This window comes from Pinus tabuliformis, chromosome Q (assembly GCF_031772625.1).
Source record: "Pinus tabuliformis cultivar Carrire ecotype Pingquan chromosome Q, CPIR1, whole genome shotgun sequence".
NCBI lineage: Eukaryota > Viridiplantae > Streptophyta > Pinopsida > Pinales > Pinaceae > Pinus > Pinus tabuliformis.
This window is the reverse complement of record NC_142296.1, coordinates 1,228,342,887-1,228,357,668: the sequence shown is the minus strand read 5'-3', so window position 1 is coordinate 1,228,357,668 and position 14,782 is coordinate 1,228,342,887. Positions and strand designations below refer to the sequence as shown.

General features: G+C 33.2%; 1 protein-coding gene across 2 annotated transcripts; it reads right to left on the bottom strand.

The window, feature by feature from the left end:
* Positions 1-3,419: 3,419 nt before the first annotated feature.
* Positions 3,420-5,876, bottom strand: LOC149224238 (uncharacterized). 2 transcript variants are annotated; one of them, XM_089383514.1, is made up of 4 exons: positions 5,682-5,876; positions 4,598-5,570; positions 4,362-4,437; positions 3,420-4,034 (listed from the first exon to the last, which is right to left on the bottom strand). In XM_089383514.1, the coding sequence occupies exons 2-4, from the start codon at positions 4,666-4,668 to the stop codon at positions 3,813-3,815; spliced, it is 369 nt and encodes a 122-aa protein (XP_089239640.1). In that variant the 5' UTR covers positions 4,669-5,570; positions 5,682-5,876; the 3' UTR covers positions 3,420-3,812. The 2 variants fall into 2 exon arrangements, with proteins under 2 accessions (XP_089239640.1, XP_089239639.1); XM_089383513.1 differs by having other exon boundaries at positions 4,598-5,876.
* Between the last annotated feature and the right edge of the window lie 8,906 nt (positions 5,877-14,782).

The window sequence follows — 14,782 nt, the reverse complement described above, 5'->3', positions numbered from 1 at the left end:
TGAGAAACTGGAAAAAGCGGGAAATGAGTTTCATGAAATGATAAACTATAAATAGCAGGAAATGAGACTTTATGTTTTTAGTGGTACGAAATTCTCTGAGTGCATATTTGTGTATCATGTGGATGTAAATTGAAAACAATCACTTGTTTGTAAGTTTTGTTTTTTTATTTTAATTCCTTTTCAATGTTTTGAATTTTCACTGGCTTTGACAGTTTAATTCCTTCATTGTCCCATGAATGTACACTTATAAGAATTGCAAATGCTTTTGTGTTACTGAAGAAAAAATTTCCTCTTTACAATGTAATAGTTTTTAAGGTACTAATACTGAGTTTATTGTGCAAATTTTAACCACATTCTAAAGACAATTCTACACAGAAGCCATGAGCTTGGCATGTTTGAGCTGTCAAGTGGTACAATGAACTGATTATGATTTTAGCTCTTACTCTTTCAACTCCCAACAAGGGCAGAGATGTGGAACTTTAGTGTGGTGTTGGTCCACAATGACACTCCAACATCCCCTCCAGAAAAATCCATTGCAGTTAGTGCAAGGGTTGTTTCTGTTTTGTCCGACAGCTGCAGTAACAAAAACAACAACCAAGGTCACGTTAGCCCTCATTTGACAAAGTACCATGCTCCAGAGAAATTCTATATTTGTATTCATGGTAACTGATATTTGTTATTGTAATTTGTATATCCTATAGTTTCCACATTTTACCAATTTAATGCATAAACAACCAATCATGTTATGATGGTAACACAAGTCTCCATCCTTTATGATTTTAAAGAATGTGTTGACCTCTCCTGTTGTGAGCGGAGATATACTTGCTGGTACGCTCTCGAGCACTTGAATGCTTCGAAGTTTTTCTCTCCATAAGTTGAATTGCATCTCTGAAACTTTATTTGTGCCCCCGATGACGAAAGACCAGAGAGCAGTTGTCTGTATCTATATATGTTTATATGTATATACGAGTGGTGCTATTTTCTTCTCGACTAAAGCGCTACCTTTGCAATTATCCAAACATTTACAGAACCTATCACAAGCAAGCATCATTAAATTATTCATAATGACGTATTAGAATTATTCCTGGTCATTGAGCGTGGGGTACTTGATCAATGTAAGGTCCAGTTTGCACTGAACACGATATTTCTCCTCAATGTACAAAAAAGTTGAAAGCCGTCAATATAGAAAAAGGACTATCGCCATGATTCCATGAAAAACAATGGGTGGACATATATCAACTGCTGGTAGCATGGGAGTCTGTTGACGGAACACGTAGGAATTTAATGCGCCTGACATGCGGGGCGATAGCCACATACAAGGCAATTTCTATTTCATAGATTATTGAATAGTTAATGCGGCCTGATATGCAGGCATTTAACTTTCGCCTTTTCAGTGAAAGCACGCCCATCGAGATAGCAGCCTCGAGAGGGAGGGCGAAAGTTAAATGCCTACATGTCAGGCCGCATTAACTATTCAATAATCTATGAAATAGGAATTGCCCACATACAACGCGCGCCGTGATGACTATCGCCCCCTAATCATCACGGCGCGCGTTACATGTCACTATCGCCCCCACATCTCAACCTGCATTAAATTTGCAATAAAGTTGGAAATAGAATCCGCCGAATACCTAGGCTTTCAAGGAGGCTTCTACATCTTTATAAACAATACACATACCCACCTTATCCACAAGCTTATCATGGTATTCGTCCAAGCATTTGTCGGTGGAATTATTCGAAGCACGTGTCCACTGCATTGAAAAGAAATTTTGCGACCAAAACACAAAATTAAATATTTTCGTCAATGACATTTAAAATTATTTTCCTTTTGGTCGTGGTGCCTAACTTCTCCTCTGGTTTGATGGACTCATAGAACTAAAAAAGGAGCATTGACATCATCTCTTTAATTGGGCAGGGCCATCAATCAATTGTTTATATCATTTGGATCACATTTAATTGACATGTACTTACTAAATGTTAGACTTGTTTGTTTCCTTATAAGGAATGCAGCGTTATCAACTTATGGTATTACTTTTTTGAACCGTGCATATTTTGAACAAGGGGAGCTGCGACGCAGCGAGTCCCTGCGTGAAGTTGAGCCTGTCTATTACGCACTACAGGCATGTGTGCATTACAGATGGAAGCATATCAGCCCGGCTATGAAACAATTCAATATTGCTCGGCAAGCAGCTCAATATTGTTTGTTTGGTGGAGAACTGAATTCAGGTTAACAGAGAATCTGTACAGGCGAATGGGTTCTCATAGATCTCAGGATTTGCCTTGCTCGTTGAGTAAGTTTGTTCTCTTCATAGCAATAAAAAGACTTGCCTGTCTTCGTTCGGGCCTGCCTTCTCGTTACCGCCTGTTACATAGAAAGTTGCTCAGGCAGGAATTGCCTTCGCCCTGCCTTCCTGTCTGCGATATGGAACTTGCCCGCGATATAAAGAAGGTAGGTGACTTGACAAAGGGATTTATAGTGCAGTGCACTAGGTTAGGGAAAGAGAAGCCAACCAAACAAAGGTCGATCAGATGTAGTGCTGTGCTCTAGTCCACCAAGTGTAGGAATGGATTATATATGCGAAAACAGATACCGGCAGGCAGATGAGGATTGATTAGTACAACAAAAAAGCACTGACTCACTACAGAAATTGTAGCGAAGTGGAGCAGCTGTGAGACAAAGACAAAGGTTGCTGCGAGACGACAAAAGCGTTAGTCAGCTTCAACTGAGTCCGTGAGGTGTAAAGTCATCGTTAATATGGTATGTCTCTCTCCCAATTTGTGTTTTTGAAACCTCTTCACTGTAATCATCGAAGGTCCGGGTCTCCATAATTATTTGGAAGAAAACATAGGGACATTTCTAATTATCTTCTTATCTCAGATTTTGGATCTTTAGAGAAATTTACTTTTAAATTTATTATTTATTATTTGAAGAGCAATTTTTCTTGTAATTTAGCTAAATAGAGCACTGGTTACTTTTATAATATTCATTTGCAATTGAATGCAACACCATTTTTTGTTTTCAAGAAGAACATTTGAATAGAGCTTTACAATTAGGTGTAATAATCTACACGAATTATTATGGGTAATAGTTAATTCTACAGCAAATTGGAGTCATCCTGTTAGATCTATTGAATATTTTTGTCTGTAATTTAAACTGTATTACATTTAGTGAATTCGGGGAAATTTCCTTTGCAACAGGATGTCGTTCTTTAATGTTACAACGTTCCTGAGAAATTTTCTGTTTAAATTATCACTATTTTTTATTTTTTATTTGTTTCGAAGATGACGGCTTCAATTACAATTACATACTTCTACAATTACATACATAACAGAATAACATTCATAACTATATTTATTGGTTAAAAAAGTATTTTGAACTACAAAAAAATCCCTAAATCTTTAGAATAAAGAGTAGAAGACTTTGGCACTTGTCTTTTCAATTCAAATTCGAAAAGAATTTGCAAATATTTTGTTAAATCTTTAGAGGAGATTCACTCTTTAATTTAAACATTACTTTTAAGTCAAATTTTACTGTAGCGTTTGTGTTTAACTAGTCACTAAACAATTTAATGATTCTGGGAAGGTGAATTCATTTATAATTGGGTACACAGGTCCCGTCATTGGAAAGTGATTCCCGGCCGGTAAGTTGCTTTGGTCGAGTGTTTCCAACGACAGGTGTTGGAAGGAGAGGCACAGTGCCCATGCAAAGAACGAAGGCTTCTCTTAACTGAGTGTTTCAAACGACAGGTGCTGGAAGGAGAGGCACAGTGTCCATGCAGAGAACGAAGGTTCTCTTTTCTTGTATTCGTGTGTCAGCAGCTCCCATGGCTTCTGCAAGCAAACTCTTTCTCATATGTCTTCTGATGATGGTATTTGTTCAGGTAACGACCATGTAGTTTGGCTCTTGGAAGTCTTATTTTATATTTGTAGCTCATTACTGTTTCATGATGTATGTGCAAGTTCCAGCTCCAGTGCCTACTAAGGATAAAAAAGGTACGAGCTCCGGCCTTCTTCATCAGCAAAGCGATTTTTTTCTGCACAGAAGAATGTTTTGAATTAGGAATTTTGATAAGTAATGCTTTCAGGTTGAATTTAGAGCAGTACCTAGAGTAGCCTCCGATTCTGATGTCCCTCTATATATATCTGAACAGATAAATCAGATAGTACATTCCTATAGGCTCAGTTTCATTAATTTTGATGTCTTTTAATTCTTCTGGACAAACAAAAAATATAAAGAGAGGAGAATCCACTTTATATATTACGTAGTATACATTGAGAATGCGAGGATTCATTTTACGAAAATCAGTGTTTAGATAAAGAATCGAGTGGAAACAAATCGATGGTGTTCACATAGAACTAACTTGAACAAAATCCAGTCTATTTGATGTTATTTGATGTTTTGTCCATGTCTTGGTCAAGGTCCTCCAAAATTCTTTCCTGCAGGCAAAGGCAGATTTGTGGTACGCATCAGTCGACATGATTCACTTCTTTAAAGAATTGATAGGCAAACACTGATGAACTCGATCACTTGAATGCATTAGATCATAGTACTAGCAGTTTAATAACCAAAGGAACAAATATGCCCAAGAAAATTCACCTGTCCCATGAGCTCCTCATGTATTGTGAGACCAACACTGCCAAGTCTCTCAACACTCGCACTAAGCGCATCTAACTCTTGACTAAGCGCATCTAACTCTTGATCTTTTCTCTGGTCACCAGGCAAAGCAAGTTAACAGGCTACCAGATCAATGCTATTCAAGAAAAAGGCTGACAGGTGTAAATTCTTGGAAGAGAAAAACAAATTTTGAAAAAGGCTCTTTAGCAGAGGTGTCCGACAAGTGTAAATTCTTAGAAAGGAAAAACAAAGTTCGAGAAGGCTCTTAAGCGTAGGTGTCTAGACTCTAAAGCACTGTTATAAAAAAAGCTATATTTAAAAGTGATCTTCAACAACATAAATTTGATCATACTTCTAATAACAGAATAAACATATTGGGAATTCATAGAAAGGATAACAGTCATTGACGGCTTTGAACTGCAGGAAATACCAGCAAAAAAGTCGCTATATTGCGAAAGCTAGTATTGCTAGTGGCCATCCCACAATTGTTCTGGTCAGAGAATCCACGGCCTCTAATCGTGAGAAAGCCCAGCTCCTCGAGTCCTTCAAGGCCTCAGCTCCTCGAGTCCTTCAAGGTAATTGTTTCCAAACCCACTGCTATTCTATCAAGTAATCATGTTATTCATGATTTACACTATACTACTAAAGCCAATTGAACTGTCCCAGCGACAGCAAGTCAGTTAGTTGTCAGTTATGGTATAGATATTATTTATGCAGACATAAATATTTATTCAGAGGCTAACAAGCGGAAAGAATTTTTGTTGCAGGTCTTAACCGGTGCAGAAAGAGCGGAAAGAATTTTTGTTGCAGGTCTTAACCGGTGCAGAAAGAGTTGTAGATTACGTTGGAAGAATTACCTGCGTCCTGACATTAAACGCGGACGGATTTCCGCGGACGAGGAGGATCTCATTATTCGGATGCATCGCCTTCTTGGCAATCGGTATGTCGAGAATATCTGAACATTTGTTCACTCAACAAAATTTATTGATTCCCCATTTCAGCGCCTCGAAATTTCGAATAATTAACTGCACAGTAGGAATGATCAGGTTCACATTAGAAATCTCACCTTGTTCATTGCTTCTCGCTGCAGGAACCGTCTGCTGTTGCAGAGAGCATTAGAGGGTCTGGGAACGCTCTGCCTTGGAGCAATCCAAAACCAGGAGGGTAGCAGTGTATTTAATGAGATGCAGTGGGCCGACGTCACAAAGACACGGGTGCAGGGCATGCACAAAGACACGGGTGTAGGGCAGGACCTCTCCACAGAGCGCGTACATTGTAATAGGGAACACCACCTTTGCATAACCGCCAGAAGTAATGCTAGCATTAAAACCATACACCCGTGACGGTTAGCCGAAAATGCACCGCACTTAATTGCTTTAACATATGGTTTAGGTTGGGATTAGCTTCGGATTACGTTAGGTCCTCGGGAGGAGGCCAAATAAGGTGATTTATAAATATGTCTTCAAAAAACTTGGTATATAGTTGATGACCGGGCATCAGAAGCAGGTCAATTAATGCTAAATAGCTCGTTAGGTCCTCGGGAGGAGGCCAAATAAGGTGATTTATAAATATGTCTTCAAAAAACTTGGTATATAGTTGATGACCGGGCATCAGAAGCAGGTCAATTAATGCTAAATAGCTCGCGAACGATTACAATAGTCCATGCCTGAGGGCAGGGACTAATAAAGGATTACCCTATTATAATCAATTAATGCTAAATAGCTCGCGAACGATTACAATAGTCCATGCCTGAGGGCAGGGACTAATAAAGGATTACCCTATTATAATTTATTTAGAACCATATACGAACCATGTATATTTTGAATAATAATGTGTTATGATTTATTTAACGAGAGTTATTTGGTGGCATTTCATTACTCATTTGCAGATATGAATTGTGTATATAGTTTTTAATTTAATCATTCATATTTTAAAAAAATATTACTTTATTATAATTTAATAAATTATTATTTTATTATAATTTATTTAGACCAATATATAAATCTGTATATTTTGAATATCAATCTTTTATGGTTTATATATTGGTTTGTATATTTTGAATATCAATCTTTTATGATTTATTTATACCAATATATAAACCATAAATATTTGAACAAGAATTATTTAATGGTGGCATGTCATTGATTATTTGCATACATGAATTGTGTGTATATAATTTTTAATATATTTAGTTGAAATGATACCTTTTAACATGAAATTATTTGAAATAAAAATACTTTATTGCAAACTTATATGTTTGAAATTTGAGTTATATTCTATATGAAAATGAATTGATAATTTTGAGGTGGTTTTTAGTTATAGTTGAATTAGAAATTGTGGTTATTTAAAAATGATTTTCAATGATTTACTAATTAAACTTATATAATTTGACTAATAAAATATATCTTTAACTAACATTGAAGGGAAAATAGGGTAGAGAAAAAAATGTACCTGAAGAAAACACAACAACGAAATTTTGAAATTTTGAATTACTTAAGTGTAAACATGATGGATGGATGTTATGTATCATGTATAACACGATAGCATTGAACAATGCATAGAGGGAGCTTAGTTCTGGAGTTTCTATATTTATATGTATTGTTACATGATGACACAACACATTTCTCACAAGGTGGACGGTACTTACAATGACAATAAATGATGGAAAAAGAATAAATAGCCTACTTTGGAAGCACTTCAAAACAAACTGAAATCCATGTGATGCAAGTTCAGAGAAGTTCAAAAACCAAATGATTATTGACAATTACTAATAATAACCCAAGATTAGTAACATTATATAATGGCCAACACCATAAAAAAAATCTCAGTAAGCGAATAAAAATCTAACGTGCATGCGTTATTGAATATGCTTGGAAGCCCCATATTTTCATAAAATGTAGCAACTATGCCAAATGGTCCCATAACCCATCTCACACCATTCAATGCAAACAATATAACACTAGCAACCTTCTGTTGTAGTCATAGAAAGTGACTTAGTACTAGATATAAAATATATAAAAAGAAATAAGCAAAACAACCACCCTCCAACGCTTTAGGATTGTAAATCACTTGTCCCATTGCATCTCTTCGTTTATGTATCCTATCTCCCCATTTCTTCTTTGAAGGGTCCTTATCCAGAATCTTCTTGATAGCTTCAGCCTATGATACAAAACCACAGTGAAATTAATTACATTCAATTATTTAAATAAATTTCCTTTGAGAAACACATCCAATATAAAATCCGAGGAAACCTACACAACTATGCATACCTGAGCTTCTTTTTCAACCTTTCCTAATTGCATCTTACGTCTCTGAGTTGCTTCTGTTTTCTTCATTTGTTGTTCCACCTCCAATAATTTGTCCTTCTTTTTTTCAAGTAAAAGACTATAAGTTAGTAAAATTGCAAGAGATGCCTTTACAATGCCTTCATGAACTCATGTCTATGCTTATATGTGTTATAACTTATGATAACTACATCAAAACAAAACAACATTTCGCCATCACAAGAAAGAATTATATTGGAACTCTTAATAGCAAATAACTCAACACTTTAACAATGATAATAATAGTTTACAAAATCTGTTGTTAATAAAAAACTCTAATCAATAAAACAAAATGTGTAGTTCAAAACATAATTACCAAATAAGAGATATAGAAGGCGCATGAACTAGAGAAAGAAATTACAAGAATATATATACCAACTATCCTAGACAAAGGTAAAAAAATATGTCTCAATTCTTCCTAATGTAGAATATGACACCTGTGATAAGGACAGGGAGCCATTTTGGAATTGGATCTCACTGGTAGGTATGGTCGCTATTAATATTTGTTGGTTTGTGGTACTATGAAGAAGGTATACTCAGATTTTATTCAAGAAGAGGGTATTGAGGTTGCTTGGAACATGGTGCCTCTACAAAACCTAGATGATGCTTTCCATATAGAGGATCTATGCAGAAGTTCGTCTGTTGAAATATCTCATGAATAAAAACATAATTATGACCTATAATGCATGGTTGGATAGAAATACAAGTAAGGTGAGTTTCATTACTAAGGTCTATACCTTGAAAATTCCTGTAGGTAGGTGTTTAGCATTTTCTTTCATTTTCACATGTGTAATCTGCTCTCAATCTACCAATGTTCTTTCAACTCTGTTTAGGAAATTGTTTATTAAATATAGATTCCAAAATTATGGAATTCTACTAGGTATCAGGTTGCAAAGGTGGCATGAGGACTGCTTCTTGGAGCTTTGTTTTTCGCAGTGTATTTCCAAATTTGTCTATCATGTTCACTTGCTAGACACTCATGAGGTTAGGATATGCGAAATGGAATGAATGGAGAAGAGATGAAAATTCCAAATACATAATATACTCACCACAAAAACCACACACACATTCCTATCCCTGCTTTGAGTAGAATCAATGAAAGTGTTGTCTCATATCTAAAAAAATGTAGGGTATCATCACTAATTAAATCTTAATGTCATTTTTTTGTTACTTTTTCCAGCGTTCAATCAACAAGATAGGCTGAAATTGATATTTAGACTCAGGACAAATACTGATAATCTTGGCTATACTGATAATCCTGGTCTGTTCTTGGTTGAGGCAGTGTATTGTTTGAACTATTTTAATATCATGAATGATGAATTCATAGCTTTTTGTTTCATTAGCTATTTTTTTTAAACAAGTTATATGTATTTATATTTTGGTATGTATCATAAAATTAGAAAATTCATTATCGTTATCTAATGTTAAGAATAAAAATTAAGCTTCTAGGTTAATCATAATTGTAATTTTATATTGGCCTTGCATTTTCAGCTTATGAGAAACAATGATCTACTCCCTATGGTCTTTAATTCAATTCCATATGAAACAACCTAAAAGGCATAGGTTGCATAAATGTCATATGACCATTACACCCATTCAAAATATTTTTTTTATTACCATATTCACTTAATGATCATGTTAATCAACTCTCAAGTTATTTGTCATCGTAATCTTTAGTAATACCTTCCACTCCTGCTTAGTTTCTATTGGGCTGCATGCAATATCAACCTAGTGTAATCAATGTATGTAGTCACGACTATGGGTTGGTTATCTCACCATGCTCTTATTTTCTTTCTCGTTGTTACTTTGGATCTTTCTTTTAAGTTAAGAAATCAATTCAGAAACTCGACAATGGTGATTGGATTTTTCAAAAGTCTAATGATTGGAATTCTTAAACTTCCCTAATATAATTTTGTGAGGATTTCTTTATTGTTTCTAGAAATTGTAGTCATTTTACACATACAAGGAGATATTTATTTAGGTTACTGAAATTGTAGACTTTTAACTAAATCATTCAAGCAGATGTTGGAATATTGGTGAATTATCATCTTGCATACTTGACGCGGGCTAAACTAGGCAGAAGAAAGAAGAACATTAAATGCCATATTTCTCCCTTTGCTGACCTTTCCCATATTTTCATGGAAACAAAAATGAATTATATATAAAATTTATCTCCTCTTTTAAACGGCCACATAATGCCATTCATCCATATTGATTGATTCCTCCCATTGAAACCCAATTAATGATTAGTTGCAATTATCCTGTAGTGGTTGTGGCCTATTTTCACCCTCGTGCATGATCTAAAATATGTTGGCGGTTTACCTTTTTTTTCTTGTGCTAGATTTGAAGATGACCTCCTAAGAGAAGAATCATCTTATCAAAATTGTGAAACGATTTTTTTGATGGCCAGTGAATGATTGTAACAATTGTTCGTCCTTCCTCTGAAAAAAATGGGCAATTAATCAATACTTGTATCTTATAAGATTGATTATGCTATTCAAATTTAGTGTGTGAATTCATAGATCCTAAAGGGAATATAAAATAAATATTATATTATCACTATGTCTAAAACATTCTTGGGAAACTCATACTGGTCATATTTAAGCTTGCTGGAAAGAGTGTGAATTCCATATAGTTTTTATGGGACATTTGATCTATGGAAGAGGGACATGATAGCTAGACAAACCAGAGCCATGTTTTTTTAACAATTGTACTATGCGGAATGTTGTTGTAAAATCAAGTCCATATGTGGGTTTGTCAAGGAGAATCAGAGATGGATCCATTAAAATCTCATGCTATGCACACTATTTTTCTTTCACCTCTAGAGAAACCTCAAAGAAATCAACCTCCAATCCTAGTTTTCTCACAGTTTTCTACCCCTAAATTCATTTCAATAAAAAATAATAATTCAAGTGACAATGGAGAATGCCATATTGAGTTAGGAATCTCATTTTGAGTACATAGAACATTTAGCAAATGCCATATCAATGGGATGAAATGGCTTTTCTTCTTCCACAAAATAGATAACACTAAAATTTTTGTACACCATTCTAGAAATAGTTATGTCAGATATGCATTATATTTCTTATATAGATTGATTTTACTATAATTTTAACCATAAAATATGTATGATATTAACATTTATTTTACACTAATAACATATGACCTACCTATACTTACATGTAAAATAATTTTAATTTTATAGATCGGAAATAATTTTTTTATAACTAGGACTCACCCATCTGAAATAATTATTCACAAATATGATAGGGAAACCTTTTTACGAAATAAAAATATTTATTTTAAAACTCGGTAACTATTATGAGACAAATACTTAAAAATATGATAGAGAAACCTTTGTATTAATTAAATATATGTATTTTAAAACTTGGTAACTTTGAAGTATAATTCAAACTCGATTTTAGGCTTGTGTTTTATATTGTTATATATTTAGAGATCAAGATAGTTTAACTCTAATTTATTATGGTTTATTTGTTAAGTTTGATAGTGGATGCTTGTATTTAAGTGTGTTTTTTAATTAATATAGAGGCCTTGTCTAGGTTTGAAACTTTGTTTACTTGTCTAACAAAACTTGTGAATGGTTGCAGTCTCACTACCTCAATCTTAAATTTCTTTAGTGATAAAGGACAAGTCTACCCATTTTCTGATTAAAAAAACCAATAAACATGCCATGCCCATGCCCCTAGGTAACATAGTAGCCTGCTTACTACTAGTCTCCTTGGACTTTGAACCATGGATTTGGGTTGGCGGTCATTTAAGGCAAGATAAAATGAAATTCACAACAAAGACCTCATATTTTATTATTTTATATTTTTTGAAGATTCTGCAAAGGAGGAAAATTAGGTTTAGGAAAGGAAAAAATCAACTATTAACTTTTTTCTATAGTTGTTCGATGTGATTCTATTCAAAAGGACTATCACCATGATTACATGAAAAGCAGTGGGCGGACATATATCAACTGCGGGTAGCATGGGATTCTGTTCAAGGCGGCTTCTACCCCCTATCCACAGGCCTCTCATAGTATTCGTCAAAGCATTTGTCGGTGGAATTACTCGAAGCACGTGTCCATTGCATCTAAAAGAAATAATAGGGCCAAAATACATAATTAAATATTCTCGTCAATGACATTTAAAATTATTTTCCTTTTGGTGTGTGGTGCCTAACTTTTCCTATTGTTGGGCGGTCTCATAGAACTAAATAAAGGAGCATTGTCATCATCTCTTTAATCATCCCCATCAATCAATTGTTTATATCATTTGGATCATATTTAATTGACATGTCTTTAATCAAATCCCTGTGACTTATTTCGTACTTACTAAATGTTATGATTGTTTGTTTCATTATAAGGAATGCAACGTTATCAACATATGGTTATATACAATTTTATTAATTTTTTTGAACCATGCATATTTTGGATAAATGCTTACCGTATTATAATTTATTTACACCAATATATAAACCATGTATATTACTCGGTTATGATTTACTTACACTAATATATAGATTATAAATATTTTGAATGAGACTTATCGTGTGGTATGGTAGTGCTCATTTGCATACATAAATTGTGAGTGTATAGTTTTTTATTTATTTCGTTAAAATATTATGTTTTAAGATGAAATTTTTTGAACTTGAGTGAGTATAATGGTTAAGAGCATGTATTTTATAGGTTCAAAACGAGAGGGGTAGAGTATGTGTGTTTTCATAGAATTAGCAATGTGGAGGTGGGTCCCTTGTCCCACAAATAAGGGGGTCTCATACACCAATTTGGTGTGTGGCTTGGTTGTGACTTTAAAATTAGATAATGATGATATTTTATATGAAAATTAGTTATTAAGTTTGAAATGGTTTTTAACTAGAGTTAAATTAAAAATGTGATTATTTGAAAATAATTTTAAATGATTTAATAATTAAACTTATATAATTTCACTAACCAAATATAAAATCAAATATATCCCTAATTAAAAATTTATATTTAAAATTTTAATTAATATTTTTATTTAAAAATAAAATAAAATTTTAAATATATAAATATTTTAATAAATTTATTCTAATATTTTATCCTGGAATATTTCATAACTTTCGATGCAATAATAATATATAGAGTTACATATCTCTTTGTTCTTTGTTGTTTAGAGGAAAAACCAAAAGTAATTGCTATTTAGGAAAAGTTTTTATATTCATCTATTTTAATAAAAGTTTTCAATTTAACTTATATACATGATATCTTACTTCTAAATAACAAATAATAAATTTTATATATATATATATATAATTTTGAAAATAGTTTTTCCTTAATAATTTATATGCAAATTACACATTCCCATAGTCTTTGACTAAGAATTTATACATATAGCATTTCAAATTAAGAATTATACATAAAATTATGAAGCACTTAATTACACAGGAGATTTGTATAAATAATATACATTTAGTTGTTATATTCTCCCTACCAATCACAATGATATCACATTTTTTAATGATTATTTTTTCCCCAAACATGCATCAACAATCAATCAGGAATCAATAATATCAAAATTACAATAAAAGATGGGAATTCCTTTGGTTTTAAAATAAGTTGCAATTTAAAATGGAAAAATAACATCATTCTATAATATAATTGTTGTGCAATTAACTATTTAATTAAAGAGTTAAAAAAAAATTAGAGTTAAAAGTTGTTAAGGCTATACAAGAATGTTATTGTGAAATTTAGGAACTCAAAGGGTTTGTTCAATAAATTAATTGTAATATAAGAGTTAAGAAGTGTGTCCCATGTCCCTATCCTTTTTGGCATATACATCAACAAGTCAGGGTTGCTTGGAAGACACAAGACTGTTAGCTTGTTTATAGTTACAATGGTCATCAACCTTCTTTTTATGTTGAAAATATTGTTCTTATATGGAGGAGCCCCTATGATCTCATTCTCAAAGATTTCTCTAATATGGATATGATTGATAATGAAAAAAAATTGTGAAAGTCAATTCCAAAAGGATTACTTATGCTAACCTCGTATGCTTAACCAATGGGGGGTGTTTTGACACCCTCATGAACCATGGTGGGCAAAGCTAGAAGACAAACTTTCAGGAGGCATAACGATTGCATACAAACTTTGATTGATGTATTTGAGATCTATTAAACTAGACGTGAATGCTTTAGTCAGAGGAATGAACCAGGTAATTAAAATATCAATTTTGTGACTTAAATGCACACTGAAATGGATCTTAGTGTGATATAGTTTTGCTATCATTATTAACCTCTATTATATGAAGAGATGAATTTAATTTTTAATATGAAAATATAAATATTAAAATCATAATTAAAAAATATAAGAGAAACCATGTAAATGATGTAAATTAAATATTTTTAATATAAAATATAAAGAATAAATTTTAATAAAATTTTTAATGTAAATTTTAGTTTGCATAATTTATAGCGACAATGTTATAATTAGGCCGTAAGGCATTCCCCTCTAAAATCAATTTCCCAAACTGGCACCATGTCCTTGTCTGGAGCATCCGATCAGATGTTAGATGATTAAAATTGTGTGTGCCCTTTGATTAATAGTTAAGAAAGGAAAAAAATTACTTTACACAGTTACGGAAAAATGCATAAAGTGTCCTGAATAGTAGCATCAGTGTTTATTGCGCCAAAGGGGTAGGATCGGTTCCCTTCAGCTGTGAAATGCAAAGAACTTACAGACAAGCAATGTCGAATGAAAGTAACTTACACATATGTGAGCTTCGTTGTGTGGTTGAGTATCTGTAGATGAAAGAAGCCAGAGGAAGCATTGCCATGGAGACTTGGGTATTTAAATGTGATGGCA